The sequence below is a fragment of the Amia ocellicauda genome, chromosome 15 (assembly GCF_036373705.1).
Source record: "Amia ocellicauda isolate fAmiCal2 chromosome 15, fAmiCal2.hap1, whole genome shotgun sequence".
NCBI lineage: Eukaryota > Metazoa > Chordata > Actinopteri > Amiiformes > Amiidae > Amia > Amia ocellicauda.
Genome location: NC_089864.1, coordinates 26,239,206 through 26,255,654, shown reverse-complemented (window position 1 = coordinate 26,255,654; position 16,449 = coordinate 26,239,206). Strand labels below are relative to the sequence as shown.

At 38.6% G+C, this 16,449-nt stretch overlaps 1 protein-coding gene across 1 annotated transcript in view; it reads right to left on the bottom strand.

Annotated features, from left to right (window-relative positions):
- cacna2d4a (calcium channel, voltage-dependent, alpha 2/delta subunit 4a) overlaps positions 1-16,449 on the bottom strand; it is a 164,212-nt gene that overhangs the window by 104,801 nt on the left and 42,962 nt on the right. Inside the window, exons 12-21 of the mRNA XM_066723757.1 lie at positions 15,640-15,718; positions 14,112-14,245; positions 12,578-12,655; positions 8,594-8,674; positions 8,037-8,111; positions 7,427-7,513; positions 6,754-6,825; positions 6,228-6,289; positions 5,757-5,824; positions 5,301-5,346 (exon numbers count right to left, since the gene is read on the bottom strand). Of these exons, the coding sequence (XP_066579854.1) occupies positions 5,301-5,346; positions 5,757-5,824; positions 6,228-6,289; positions 6,754-6,825; positions 7,427-7,513; positions 8,037-8,111; positions 8,594-8,674; positions 12,578-12,655; positions 14,112-14,245; positions 15,640-15,718 (782 nt within the window). The remainder of the gene's footprint in view (positions 1-5,300; positions 5,347-5,756; positions 5,825-6,227; positions 6,290-6,753; positions 6,826-7,426; positions 7,514-8,036; positions 8,112-8,593; positions 8,675-12,577; positions 12,656-14,111; positions 14,246-15,639; positions 15,719-16,449) is intronic.

The window sequence follows — 16,449 nt, the reverse complement described above, 5'->3', positions numbered from 1 at the left end:
ATCAACATCATAAACCTTTGAAGCCCACTACCCACACAATCCATTCAAAAACACTTTAAATACAGTACTGTGCAAAAGTTTTAGGCAGGTGTGAAAAAATGCTATACAGTAAGAATGCTTTAACAAATAGACATGTTAATAGATTATAATTTATCAATTAACTAAATGCAAAGTTAGTGAACAGAAGAAAAATCTAAATCAAATCCATATTTGGTGTGACCACCCTTTGCCTTCAAAACAGCATCAATTCTTCTAGGTACACTTGCACACAGTCAGGGATTTTAGTAGGCATATAGTCAACAATTATTAAACAATTATACCAAACAGGTGCTAATGATCATCAATTCAATATGTAGGTTGAAACACAATCATTAACTGAAACAGAAACAGCTGTGTATGAGGAATAAAACTGGGTGAGGAGCAGCCAAACTCAGCTATCAAGGTCATACACCATGGCAAGACGGAGCACAGCAACAAGGTAGTTATACTGCATCAGCAGGGTCTCTCCCAGGCAGACATTCCAAGGCAGACAGGGGTTTCCAGATGTGCTGTTCAAGCTCATTTGAAGAAGCACAAAGAAACGGGCAACAATGAGGACCGTAGACCCAGTGGTCAGCCAAGGAAACTTACTGCAGCAGATGAAAGACATCATGCTTACTTCCCTTCACAATCGGAAGATGTCCAGCAGTGCCATGAGTCAAAATCTGAAATATGTGGCTGTAGCAGAAGGCGTTTGTTCGCCAAAGGGCTGAAGAGCGGTACATGAATGAGTGTCTGCAGGCAACAGTGAAGCATGGTGGAGGTTCCTGGCAAGTTTGAGGCTGCATTTCTGCAAATGGAGTTGGGGATTTGGTCAGAATGAATGGTCTCCTCAAAGCTGAGAAGTACAGGCAGATATTTATCCATCATGCAATACCATTAGGGAGGCATCTGATTGGCCCCAAATTTATTCTGCAGCATGACAACGACCCCAAACATACAGCGAAAGTCATTAAGAACTATCTTCAGTGTAAAGAAGAACTAGGAGTCCTGGAAGTGATGGTATGGCCCCCACAGAGCCCTGATCTCAACATCGAGTCTGTCTGGGATTACATGAAGAGAGAGAAGCAAGTGAGGCTGCCTAAATCCACACAAGAACTGTGGTTATTTCTCCAAGATGTTTGGGCCAACCTACCTGCCAAGTTCCTTCACAAACTGTGTGCAAGTGTACCTAGAAGAACTGATGCTGTTTTGAAGGCAAAGGGTGGTCACACCAAATATTAGATTTTTCACTTTGCATTGTGTTAATTGATAAACAATCTATTAACGTGTATTTTTGAAAGCATTCTTACTTTACAGCATTTTTTCACACCTGCCTAAAAAGTTTGCTCAGTACTGTACATTTAAATAAATTAGATACATTTGCATAAATTGTCAATGACGTCACACTAGCTTATAAGTGCATAGAATTGAATGAAAATCCTTGTTTTTTTTCAGCTAATCCATATAAACAACATAAAACATCCCCTTGTAGTTTAACAGTAATCAAACAATCATGTTTTAATTTATTTTTACAAGCACACGGTTTATATACACTCACCTAAAGGATTATTAGGAACACCATACTAATGCTGTGTTTGACCCCCTTTCGCCTTCAGAACTGCCTTAATTCTACGTGGCATTGATTCAACAAGGTGCTGAAAGCATTCTTTAGAAATGTTGGCCCATATTGATAGGATAGCATCTTGCAGTTGATGGAGATTTGTGGGATGCACATCCAGGGCACGAAGCTCCCGTTCCACCACATCCCAAAGATGCTCTATTGGGTTGAGATCTGGTGACTGTGGGGGCCAGTTTAGTACAGTGAACTCATTGTCATGTTCAAGAAACCAATTTGAAATGATTCGACCTTTGTGACATGGTGCATTATCCTGCTGGAAGTAGCCATCAGAGGATGGGTACATGGTGGTCATAAAGGGATGGACATGGTCAGAAACAATGCTCAGGTAGGCCGTGGCATTTAAACGATGCCCAATTGGCACTAAGGGGCCTAAAGTGTGCCAAGAAAACATCCCCCACACCATTACACCACCACCACCAGCCTGCACAGTGGTAACAAGGCATGATGGATCCATGTTCTCATTCTGTTTACGCCAAATTCTGACTCTACCATCTGAATGTCTCAACAGAAATCGAGACTCATCAGACCAGGCAACATTTTTCCAGTCTTCAACTGTCCAATTTTGGTGAGCTTGTGCAAATTGTAGCCTCTTTTTCCTATTTGTAGTGGAGATGAGTGGTACCCGGTGGGGTCTTCTGCTGTTGTAGCCCATCCGCCTCAAGGTTGTACGTGTTGTGGCTTCACAAATGCTTTGCTGCATACCTCGGTTGTAACAAGTGGTCAGTCAAAGTTGCTCTTCTATCAGCTTGAAGCAGTCGGCCCATTCTCCTCTGACCTCTAGCATCAACAAGGCATTTTCGCCCACAGGACTGCCGCATACTGGATGTTTTTCCCTTTTCACACCATTCTTTGTAAACCCTAGAAATGGTTGTGTGTGAAAATCCCAGTAACTGAGCAGATTGTGAAATACTCAGACCGGCCCGTCTGGCACCAACAACCATTCCATGCTCAAAATTGCTTAAATCACCTTTCTTTCCCATTCAGACATTCAGTTTGGAGTTCAGGAGATTGTCTTGACCAGGACCACACCCCTAAATGCATTGAAGCAACTGCCATGTGATTGGTTGGTTAGATAATTGCATTAATGAGAAATTGAACAGGTGTTCCTAATAATCCTTTAGGTGAGTGTATATTATGGGTAGTATGCGGTTTCGAATACATTGACAATGTCACTCGTAGCCTATCTAAATTAAATCATTTGATTTGTATAATGTCCATTAAAGTTGTGGGATATACCAAAGTTCAAAACCGTCGTGTCAGCAGATGGACCACTCTGTTATTTTGCTTCATTGTTTCTTTATCCGGCATTGTGTAAAATGGTGCTCAATATAATGCAAACGTAAAAAAAAAGTCTCAAAACATCTGCTGTTCGGAATTTTTTGCTAAATGCACAGAAGTTGAATGTAAGCTGTGCAGTTGAAAAGTGGTTGTTCCACCGTGATATACCAATCTCCGGAATCATTTAATCAGTGTAAGTTTAAATTATTATTCATGATTTATTTGGCTCAATGGGTCAATTGCAACGAACTGAAAGCATCGCACTAAATGGAGAACGCAGCTCCATACTAACCAAATTAGCTGAAATTGACCCATTATTCTTAATCTTATTCTTATTATTATATACCGAAAAATATATAATGTTGACACAAACTGCAGAAGGGAGTCTTTTACTTATAGTTAACCCAACTATTAAGGTTACTGTTCCAGTGTCTTTAGTATTTACTACTTTCAGTATAGTTGTGTCTTTTTTAATGTTACTGAACACCGGGATATATTAATCAAGGGGTTCACATCGATTCCATATTTCCAACACTATTTTCTGCATTGAATAAAATACAAATTAAACATGTATACAGTTTATTACAAGTAAAGTGATTTTACTGGAAGGTTAACGTTTCATGCAAGTTAAATCAATAACATACCTATACACTCACCTAAAGGATTATTAGGAACACATGTTCAATTTCTCATTAATGCAATTATCTAACCAACCAATCACATGGCAGTTGCTTCAATGCATTTAGGGGTGTGGTCCTGGTCAAGACAATCTCCTGAACTCCAAACTGAATGTCTGAATGGGAAAGAAAGGTGATTTAAGCAATTTTGAGCGTGGCATGGTTGTTGGTGCCAGACGGGCCGGTCTGAGTATTTCACAATCTGCTCAGTTACTGGGATTTTCACGCACAACCATTTCTAGGGTTTACAAAGAATGGTGTGAAAAGGGAAAAACATCCAGTATGCGGCAGTCCTGTGGGGGCGAAAATGCCTTGTTGATGCTAGAGGTCAGAGGAGAATGGGCCGACTGATTCAAGCTGATAGAAGAGCAACTTTGACTGAAATAACCACTCGTTACAACCGAGGTATGCAGCAAAGCATTTGTGAAGCCACAACGCGTACAACCTTGAGGCGGATGGGCTACAACAGCAGAAGACCCCACCGGGTACCACTCATCTCCACTACAAATAGGAAAAAGAGGCTACAATTTGCACAAGCTCACCAAAATTGGACAGTTGAAGACTGGAAAAATGTTGCCTGGTCTGATGAGTCTCGATTTCTGTTGAGACATTCAGATGGTAGAGTCAGAATTTGGCGTAAACAGAATGAGAACATGGATCCATCATGCCTTGTTACCACTGTGCAGGCTGGTGGTGGTGGTGTAATGGTGTGGGGGATGTTTTCTTGGCACACTTTAGGCCCCTTAGTGCCAATTGGGCATCGTTTAAATGCCACGGCCTACCTGAGCATTGTTTCTGACCATGTCCATCCCTTTATGACCACCATGTACCCATCCTCTGATGGCTACTTCCAGCAGGATAATGCACCATGTCACAAAGGTCGAATCATTTCAAATTGGTTTCTTGAACATGACAATGAGTTCACTGTACTAAACTGGCCCCCACAGTCACCAGATCTCAACCCAATAGAGCATCTTTGGGATGTGGTGGAACGGGAGCTTCGTGCCCTGGATGTGCATCCCACAAATCTCCATTAACTGCAAGATGCTATCCTATCAATATGGGCCAACATTTCTAAAGAATGCTTTCAGCACCTTGTTGAATCAATGCCACGTAGAATTAAGGCAGTTCTGAAGGCGAAAGGGGGTCAAACACAGCATTAGTATGGTGTTCCTAATAATCCTTTAGGTGAGTGTACATACTATATACCAACATTTCAGTAATGTTGAAATGTTGGTATGTAGTACGTATAGTATGGGTAGAATGCAATTGAATACAGACAATTTCTATCAACAAGAGAAAAAAACGATGTAATTGTCATGTGACGAACCTTCTAAGGTTTGTAAAAACGGTCTGGAGACCGAACGAACCTTCGAAGACAGCCCTAATTATTATTATTCTTCTTTTTAACAAAAAAATGTACAGTATTTCTATATTAAAAGCCTTTTTTTTTTTTTTAAATACCTTTGCGGCCCACCTGCAGTACCTCTATGGCTCACAGGTTGGGAATCACTGCAATAGGGTGGGCGGCCTGTCAAAGGTGACATCATTCTTCCACTGACTACTAGAAGAAACTGAATGCGACTAGCTTTCTGCTCATAATTGTGTCAGAAGAATCAAATCATATGTATAGTGAGTTTACTGCTTCTTCAAGATTAATAAAAAAATAATCAATTAATAATTACCACTCATCAGCTAAAGTCAGATCCGGCTGCATCAGATCATGAAGACCTACAGACAGAGGTGGGAAAAAAGTATTTCAATTCAGGATGGTTGCATGAGTGAGAAGACTCCTTAGTTTACCCACAGAGTGTGTATAACATTGATTTTGGGGATGCTATCTACTGACCACTGATTTGCTAATATTACTATTCCACTGGACAACCTTGAGTTAAGAGTCTGAGATTTTCCATGTTTCCAGTTTCTGTAACATACAAATCATATTGGCTATTACCATGAAGTGCATGGATTTCTTACATCAACGAAGTCAAATTAAACATACCCTGTCTTAGGGGTTAAAGTGAAATCTGGATTCCAATATCCATCCATTACCCTGAGATTTGAATGAGTTGCTATTTGACAAATCCGGGGACCCACTTTGAAAACCACTGCTCCAATGGAAGCTGAGTAGCCAGACTTACCTTCCTCCACAGAGATGTTCCCCATGAAGATATACTCCCCATGTCCCTGAGACAAGACAACTCCAAGGCTGGGGAGATGAAAAACACAGTTAGAGACTTGTTTAGAAATATACTAGACCAAAGGAGCAATATTGCATTATTTGATGAACTTTCCTGCAATGTCTTCAGACCATTGACCATTCAAGTTCAGTGTGCTGAAATCGCTCATGCATGACATTGGTATGGAAGCTTTTAGTTTCTGCTATAAAAAAATGTCTTCTATGGGCCAATGAAAATAAATGTGTGTGCCATCTTGTATAGGAATACAATAGAATAATGGATATTCACATGTAAGATCAAGTCCACTGCTCGAACCTGCAAGAAGAAAATGATTTGAAACCCTAATCCTTTGCCCTTGTTGTGTTATGAAACAATGTTTGAGTATGGTGTTCATCATTAAAGCTCAGTTTAAAATCATTGTGCTTTAATTACCTGAATGGCGTCTCATTGATGTCTGTGTAGAAATAGTCATTGGTCAGGAACAGTACCCTTTTCTGACAGGGAAAGAGAAGACGATTCAAACATATTGCTCTACTGTGACTTACTGTGACTGTGATACTTAGATTTCTTTTCTCCTCATTTATACAACTAGTACTACTACTACAAATGATAAAATCCTAATCCTAAGAACAATATTCCTTAGCTTTGATGAATAAAGGTTATCTCTGTACTTCCCAGAGGTTTTTATTGGTCTATCATTTCTCAATTTACTAAAATCAAATGATCTTCCATTTTTTTCCAGTTCATAATCTGTAGCTGTCTGATAAGAAATACATTAATAATGTGCACTACTTCAGGTTTGCTTGTTTCTTTGCCCATTTTCCCCATTAGCTAAGGAGACTCAAGAAATTCAATTCAGTTTTCAAGTCTACACTCAACACAGAGTATCTGCACATGGTCATGAAAAGCAGATTAAAGAGCTATGTTGTGCTGTGTCATATCTTCAATGTCAGCTTACCCCTTTTTCCACTGTCATTTTCACATCCATAGAGAGAATTCCAGTTTCACCTCTCACCATTGCTGTTCTCAGCTGAAGAGAATAAATCAACACACATTTAACATTGTATGAATTGGAAGTTTCCAGTAAAGGGCTTTAGTCCTTGAAAGTTAGGTGGTCTAATTGATAGGAGGATGGGTTTTTTTTGCCATTGGGACAGAATTAAAGCAAGTTAGTAAGTTCCCTTGCATTCAATTAGTGAGATGTTCATGACTGTTGATATAGGTAGTTCATCCCTAGTCTCTGTGAGGCAGGACTGTGTGTAATACGTCATTGGTAAAACCCTTACACACGTACACACGTATGCCATCACGACACAGGATGCTCACATTAAACAGCTGGTCCTTGTCCTGTGTTTCCAAAGGTCCCATTTGTATGTGCACCAAGTTGCATTGCTGCAGGGTGCATGGTTTTCACATTACAGTTGTTTGAAAAGGCCCACTAACTTTTATAAGCATGAATAACCTGCAATAGACAAGCCTTATCCGTGGTGATTCTTATACAATCAGTTTGCAGAGCACTTCAGGAACTGGGACCTAATCTGGCCTTCTGAGACACATGGGCAGGTGAGAGATCTTTATTCTTTGATTAAAATAAAGGAAAGTGCCTCAGCTTGTCCGGCAGTGATACTCACGGTCTCATCCGTGTCTTCCCACTCCACCTCCGACAGATCCACACTGTTATAATTGGGCTTGGGCTTTAGTTTCTTTCCTTCTTTGTACTAAAGGCAGAAGGATACAGATTGATTGGCCTGAGATAAACCATTTATTTTCCTAGGTTCTCTACCCGTTTAATGTTTTGTTTTTTTCCTTTTTCCCCAAAAGCCTGTTTTGCCTTTGGCATATTGTATTATGGAATTGCTAGCTGATTGTGTTATTTTTCTTAAAATAAAACTAGATTTACACTTCACCATAATATATAAATCATCAGACTTAGAATACAAAATGCTTGGAAACACTGTAGTGGTAATTATGTGCATTACAGAGGTTCTCTTAAAAACTTAACAGAGAATCTTCCCTGCTGTTGTAATTTTCTTGAATGGCTTACAAGCTGATTGACAATATTGTACCTCAGTTTTTCAAAACAAGTGTTTGTAATATGTAAGAGGTACCCTAACTTGATGATTGTCTAATAATGTAATATGTCACTATTTACCACAAAACAAACTGATGAGGGGAAAGTCATCAAAATCTCATCTTGAAACTATAACCCTTTGAAAAAGGTTTTATTTTTAAAATATTTACCAAAGGTCGCAGATCAGGATGGGAGAGAATATATCCATTGTTTGTATTCAGAAATGCATAGCCATGAACTCCAAGCTGGGATACATAAAAAATGTATTTTGTGTAAACATGAGTTGTTAGTCTCTCCTATAATATTATAGCATTCCATAAACAAGACAGAGAACATAGAAAAGTTACAAAAATCACATAATTTTGTTTTTAACAGGCATATATTCTTATTTATTGTTTCTGTCATATTTGAAAGCTAATTTCAACATGCAAAAGCTATGTGATGTAATTGCCAGTGTTTAAATTCAGAAAATGTATTGAACATTTTCTTTTTTTTGGCCATTTATATACATCTCAGATTCCTGCATTGCATTATTTTACTGCACTCATCTTTCTATATATAAATACATACACAGAATAAGAATGAATTTTACTAATCAGTTTTAGATCATCAAAGCCCAGTGACCAGTTCTGGCCTTCTGAGTGAGGCATGTCAGCTTGAATTTAATCTTAGAAGTTATATTTGTGAAAGAAATTAGACAGATAGATAGCGAGGGAGGGGAAGTTACCTTGTACCGGGGGGCTAGTTTTAGTAGTTCTCGGAGGGGAACGTCAGAACCCACAACCCCCAGGAGGATTCCATGGGAACGCTGGAAAACACAACAATGAAATGATAACACTGGCCCTGGGATAGTACTCAGCAGGATTACAGTCGAAAGCGAGAATCAAAGTTGGGATAGCAATGCACAGCTAAATAACCTGTAGGTAAACATACATACACACACAAACACACACAGTATATGCATTTTATTTATTATTCTTCCATAATTATTTTTCCATAATATCCAAATATGAAATCTGCCATTGATAATTAACTCAGTGTTGATGGGACTACATTGCATATAGACAAGAACCAGATACTTAAGAGACAGGTGAAGCACTTCCAAAATGTTCTTAATTGAACCTCGTTAATCATTGAAGAGGCAATAAATAGGCTGCCTCAACCTCAAGTCGCACCTGTCGCATGCAGAACCCCCTCTTCTAGAAGAAACAAAGCTCCAGAGCTATGCTTTGCCAGCAGAAATCTACAAAACTGGAGGACGTAGCCTGGATGAGAAGATCACCATGCTATTTCAAAACATTTCAATGGGTGTCAGTTGAATGATGGCATGCATGTCTTCAATAGTGGTGAAACCTCTGACTCATTACCAGTCACCAGGAAGGGATGTGTTTTAATCGCTACCCTCATCAGCATTGTTTTCTGCAATGTTCACAGATGCCTTCTGATGCTATCATGCAGGCATCTACATCAGGTACTATTTGGACAGAAACCCAATACAATCTGAGGAGACTTAAGAACAAGACTGCTTGTTTGCTGATGAATATACCCTGAATACGAGCTCTCAGCCTGCTCCAGGAAAGGCCTGCATTGAGCCCTACATTTGGGCAAACCCAGCTAAACAAAAAACATTGTGGCAGCATTGCATTTACATGAACACAGAACAACTAAGTTGTGGCATTATGAATGTGTTCACTCCAGGGGATGTCAAAATATTAAAACAAATGTCATTAAATTAGATATATATAAATACATAAAAGAGAAGACTTTAAACTGACATACCATACAACCTATTCAATAATATTGTTAAGGGGGAAACAAATTATTTACATATTTTAATTTACTAGTAGGCCCTATTTTGTAAACAAAAGAGTTAAAACAACAACTCTGATTCCCAGAAATGATAAAAAGTACTGAATTTATAACATCAATGAGGTAACATATATATTACAAAGATAACAATAATGCAAGTTTGTTCGTAAGCAGCACATTAATTGTCACTTAATTATGTTTTGCTATTAGATTATTATCAGTTGGTTAACCTTATTTCAGCATCTACACAATTGATATCAACTGATATCTGATATGTTTTAGTCCAAATTGGGAAATAATTATCCAGCATTAATGCAAACTAATTTTAAACTTTGTACATCTAATACATTTCAAGAGGTTCTTTATGTGCATGTCATTTTCCACTAAGCCTGTGTAAAAAGGGATGTATTCGGAATGATATTCAGTAGCACAATACCAGGAGCTCCGATGTGTTATGCACGGCTCAGGTGGCAACTTGATGAGTAAAGTACAGCCTTCTTGTTGAATTGCTTCTGTCAGGTGGTCTTTAGTTTTCTCTTTGGTCGATGTATAAATATTTTTAACTGTTGCAACCAGCTTGTCTGCTTTCAGAAACGTATTTGCCCAGATATTGTTAACAAAGCTATTATGGGCACAGTATGTGATAGTATGGGCATTACAAATCAAATATACAGTTAGGTCCATAAATATTTGGACAATGACACAATTGTACAGTGAGGGAAAAAAGTATTTGATCCCCTGCTGACTTTGTACGTTTGCCCACTGACAAATAAATGATCAGTCTATAATTTTAATGGTGATCCTCACCGTTCTCATGATCATTGAAACTCCACGAGGTGAGATCTTGCATGGAGCCCCAGACCGAGGGAGACTGACAGTTATTTTGTGTTTCTTCCATTTGCGAATAATCGCACCTACTGTTGTCACCTTCTCACCAAGCTGCTTGGCGATGGTCTTGTAGCCCATTCCAGCCTTGTGTAGGTCTACAATCTTGTCCCTGACATCCTTGCACAGCTCTTTGGTCTTGGCCATGGTGGAGCGTTTCGAATCTGATTGATTGATTGCTTCTGTGGACAGGTGTCTTTTATACAGGTAACGAGCTGAGATTAGGAGCACTCCCTATGAGAGAGTGCTCCTAATCTCAGCTCGTTACCTGTATAAAAGACACCTGGGAGCCTGAAATCTTTTTGATTGATAGGGGATCAAATACTTATTTCCCTCATTAACATGCAAATCAATTTATAACTTTTTTGAAATGCGTTATTCTGGATTTTTTTGTTGTTATTCTGTCTCTCACTGTTAAAATACACCTACCATTAAAATTATAGACTGATCATTTATTTGTCAGTGGGCAAACGTACAAAATCAGCAGGGGATCAAATACTTTTTTCCCTCACTGTAATAATTTTGGCTCTGTACGCCACCACAATGGATTTGAAAGGAAACAATCAAGATGTGCTTTAAGTGTAGACTTTCATCTTTAATTTGAGGGTAGTTACATCCAAATTGGGTGAACGGTGGAGGAATTACACCCATTTTTATATGTGGTCCCCCCAATTTTAGGGGCTCAAACGTATCTGGACGAACTAACATAATCATGAATTAAATTGTGAGTTTCAATACTTGGTTGCAAATCCTCCTGCTTGTTCTTGGAGTGTTTTTGTTGAAAGCTCAAATGTGTTGATTTCTTAATTGTGAATTAAAGTACTCTAACTGGGGAGGCTGCAGGGACATCTTCGGCATAGCAATTGCATTACAAGTCGTAGAAAACACAGGGCTCTGAAATATGTAGACAGTGTTACTGTGCAACAATTAGATAACTAGTTGTGTTGTCAGGCTAATACTTTCTGCATCACTTCATATAATTGTATTTATCAAACTATAACATAAAAAAATTGTTTGCCAAAATGAAATGCGAAGGCCCAGGGATAAATGCAACTGAGGGGTTCACCTACCTTGGTATTACTCTCACTTACAGTCATACATAAATGACAGGTATTTGGACAACTTAATTATATGGGTGTAATTATGACTTCAACCTTTGGATTTTGGCCAAGGCTGGAGCACGAAGCGTTAATACTCTGCTTATAACAGCAGAGCTCAGGTGGGCTGGCCATGCAGAAAAAGGACCTGATCAGCTATGTGCAAACCCACGTTCTTTCTGAAATGAATTGGATGATGTCTTTCTCTTCTTTAATAGTGAAGGATCAACTACATAAGAGGCTCTAGAAGAGATACTGTATGTGAAATAACAAAACATGTGCTCCCATTGACTTGCACAGACAAAATGTGTTTATAATCTCTCTAAAAATATATTCTTTATGTCATGAAATAGCTCTGTGTTGCTATGGTATCAGTATCTGATTGTTTTGTAAATGGGAATGATTCCATCGATGGCCTAGCAGAAGCCTAAAGCTTGTGTGTGGAATATTAACTGTTTAAAAAAAAAATCTGATTGTTAAATTAAAAAAATCTCCTTTATTTAGACCCCTCATGTGGTATCAAGCATAAACAGGTTTCCACATGAGAAAAACAGATGTAAATAAAAATATTATTCAATTAAGATACATTCATTTAAATGTGTTCCTATTAAGATTGAATTATTCTAGGCATCAAGATAAGCTCACATTTTTCATTGAATGTAAATGTTTTTAATTGGGCTATTAGGCAGCCTGGTGGAGAAGGCAGAGATTGCTGTGCCACTCAGAATTATGTATACCTCATACGTGAACTGCTTGGACAACACTGCTTAAACATCACAGTCTCTATTTATTGATGTTCAATTATACAGTTTGAGACAAGGCAAATCAGTAACCAATTCAGAACGTAATTATTCTGTCAGCTCTCTCGATACCTCTTCCCACCTCTCTGACAGCAGGGGGCAGTGGGAGTTGTTACTGACCGTTTCATTCTTCTTGCTGAAGACAGGCATGGCGACTGTGGTCATGAGGAGCAAACTCTGAGCCTGAGAGGCAAACAGCTGGAGAGGCGGTGAGAGAGACAGAGTTAAGGACAGATCAAATATCACTACTTTCCAAACAGGAAAGGAGAATGGGTGCTTTTACACTACTGGGATACACTAATGTGAGGTAGACATGAAGACATTATGGATATAAACCCAATTCTAATAGATATAAATATGTGAAGAGTTATTTATGTATGTAGGTAAATGGAGTACACAGAAAAGGTCTACCATATATTATACAGAATATAATACTTATATATAAGTATAATATATATTATATACACAAGTCTGGATTCTGAAGTCTAATTCTGGATGTAAGAAAACATACTGAAAAATAGGTGTGCTTGCGGGTTCTTATTTCTTGTTTGTTTGTATTTTTAAAAGCACCAATGCAACAACTTGGCGAGAATACACCTGGAGAGCTACAGTTCACAAAGACAGATAGACAGACAGAAAGACAGACACAGGTGTAGCACATAGATACATGTGGTGATTGAATGGCAGAAATGTACTTATAACACAAATTACTTCACCTTCCTAGCATTCCCCTCCCCCGGACCACACTTCATTTGCACATACATATAGTGTTGTGGTCGTAACAGTTTTCATGTTTGAAAATGGGGTTGTCAATTGTAAGAGTTTGAGAACCCCTGCTCTAGGCCATTACAGATGTACTACATTTCATGATGTAAATAAATACAGTACACACTACTTTCTATAGCTATCCAATACCCTGAGAAACTAGCAGAGCTACTCTGAGTAAGAGAAAATAGCACAGGTGGTTACCTCGTCCGATTGAGGGAGCTAGCAGAAAGAGAATAGCAAACCACAAGTGGGATGAACAAAAGCATGATGCCAAAGACAAAAGAGAGACAGACACAGCCATGATGAAAAAACAACGCTTCCACACACACACATCAGACACTGAAGGATGATGGCAAGGACTAGACAGATATGATACGACATACAAAGAGCACTGCTGTTAAAACAGTTAACAGTTCCTCGTTGCTCCATCGTCTGTTCTTGTAATGAATTGAAAGGAAAAATGTACTCAAAGTGACTGATAACAGCTAATCCACAAAGCTGACAGTTAGGGGGAAGATACAGTACAGTATTGTTGTGCATTATTAAGACTCGAGAATTGTTCACACATAAAGGAGTAGAGCTTGATTGCTGCTGACTGTTTTCATTACCTTAACACAATGCATGGTTTATAAAGTCTGTTTATTAATGTGATTCTTACAGACAGCCAGACAAAGGTTACGACAGGTATTACAAAAAAAACTGAAGAAGGAAGACAGGGAAGTTGCATAAAGAGAGCTGTCTTAAAAGCATGCAGAACCAAAGATCAACAACCCCCCACTGATCTTGAATCTCTGCAGTGTAGAGGAATCGGGTTTGGGACCGTATTTCTACTAGCATGATGCTGGCCAAGACTCGGTTCCCTAAGATCAAGCCCAGGTAGGCTTACCGCGCTGTCCATGTAGGCCTCTGTCCAGATGATGTCATGGTCGTGGTTGATGACCATGGGCCGACTCAGGACATGTAGGTACTCCATGACATTCTCCTGCACATCGGCCAGGGTGGAGATCTGGGTGTAGTAACCTGGAGAGGACAGGATAGGAGAGTCTAGTCGGCGAAGACCAATAACAGCTGGAGACTTAATTTTGCCAGAGCCTTCAAGATTAGTTATTATTATTATTATTATTATTATTATTATTATTATTATTATTATTATTATTATTATTACTACTCTACTACTATGGCTGATAGTGCTGAGAAACTTTAATTTCTGCTGGGAATACAATAAGGAATGGAACAGGCTAAATAAAATGTAGTCATGCTGCTGCAATACCCTCATTACTCAGTAGAAGTCAGCAAATCCCTTTGAAACAGAAGCTTATACTATCATCCAGTATCCAGTATCCAGTTTGATTAATACATTTCTTCTCCAATTATTACTCTCAGAATTATAATCATGGGCGAGAAAGTTTTACACATTATTAATCAGCAAGACGAGTGATCAAATAGCTCAGACCCACAGTCATTTGCTAATAAATTCATAGTATTTAAAGGAAGAAAAAACAATAGGGGAGGCTGGCTCCCATTACTTCCAAAACACCACGAGACATAAACAGGCCCAGACAGGTTTAAGATTATTTGACCTCTAAAACTGTAATGCACAACGTTCTGCAAAGCTTTTCAATTTTTTTAAATCCAGTCCTCCAATATTATAACTATTGTGATATGATATCCAATATAATATGCAGTTCTCAGATATTGTAATTATGGTGATGTGTTGGGGTTGACTGAAACACTAACAGCTGTCAACAGTTAATGCTCAGTTGACACTAGAGCTGATGAAGATTGCTAGCCGGGAAAATATTTGGGAATTCATATTGCCTAACATCTCTTTCTTCTCAGTGACAGTAACTAATGGCACAAGGGGATCCTAAAGAATACAAGACATGAAATGCAATGTTCAGAATTGGACTAGCATAGTTACTGAATTCTATTAAACAACATTCGTTTCTACACCATTTCATATGCAAATTCCCTGTTTATTGTAATACAGCTGAACCTGAACCACCCTAAGGCATGAGACATTTGCTCACAGTGCTTCTACGACATGGTATCCCTTGTATAGGAATCACATCATACTTTAAAAAATACACTAATCCACTACATTCCCACCTATGAGAATAAGCCTTCAAATAAATCTTGGGCTAAGAAACAAGTCATACAGTTTTGTTTGAATTATATATATATATATATATATATAAACATGAAACAACTGCACCTCTAAAATAAAATTCAAACACAAAGTTATTTCTTTCTTTCTGGGTGATCAACTTTACACATTTATGTGGTTGGGATTTATCGGAACAATCCAGGTAAAGTTCTTTGCTCAAGGGTACCTTCAGCTACATATTCAGAGACCTCTGCTCTGCTGCCCGTGACGCTAAAAAATAATAAGTAAAAAAATCACCCAAACGCACCTTTATTATTACAGGCAATCCACTTCACATTTTCAGCAAATGTCACCTCCCGCCCAATTAGGTAGGTGAAGACACGAATCTGTAAAAGACAGTGACAAGAAGGTCAGAGCTCACGTTTGTGGCTCTGAGGCATTTAGCCCAGTTGTGTTACAAAATTTGCTTTTCAAAACTTGCTCAACTTGAACCTATTCTTTAGGATTTGAATTTATTCGTCAACATTTCCTATGCCCTTGACAAACCAAAGGCAACCTACTCCTCTGCTGAAGATGCATCGCTTTGATAAGTGTTACATAAAAACAAATTCAAGGCATGTAATAGTTTTTTTCACCACCACTGCAGCTGTTTCTAAGGAAAGCACAAACAGGATTTGTAGAGCCGTTATTAATGTTTTATATAAACTGTATTATGTTTTATATTAGAAATAATAATATGCAGACTGAGCAAATTAGATTTGTCAAGCTAGCAACAGGCAGTTGTCCAGAGGATATGCTCTGGACAGTCTCCTCTACACTTTGACTTCTGTTCATTATGATAAGAGGAACACCCAAACAGATCAATAGCCCACAGATACCAGTTTGCTTAGTGTTTGTTTGTGGTTTCCTGTTCTTCTCTCATGGCTGAAGATGCTACATTATAGTGATTGATTACCTCATTGTTCATTGTTAAAGAAAACTGTGAGATTGGGCAGTTTGTATGGCACAACAGGAAAACACCTGCTTCCATGTTCCATGCTTCAAAACTCCCTCCCTTCAGAAGAGCATCCTACAAACTTTGCAGAGCTTGCACCTTTTGAAGCTTTTGATTGGATGA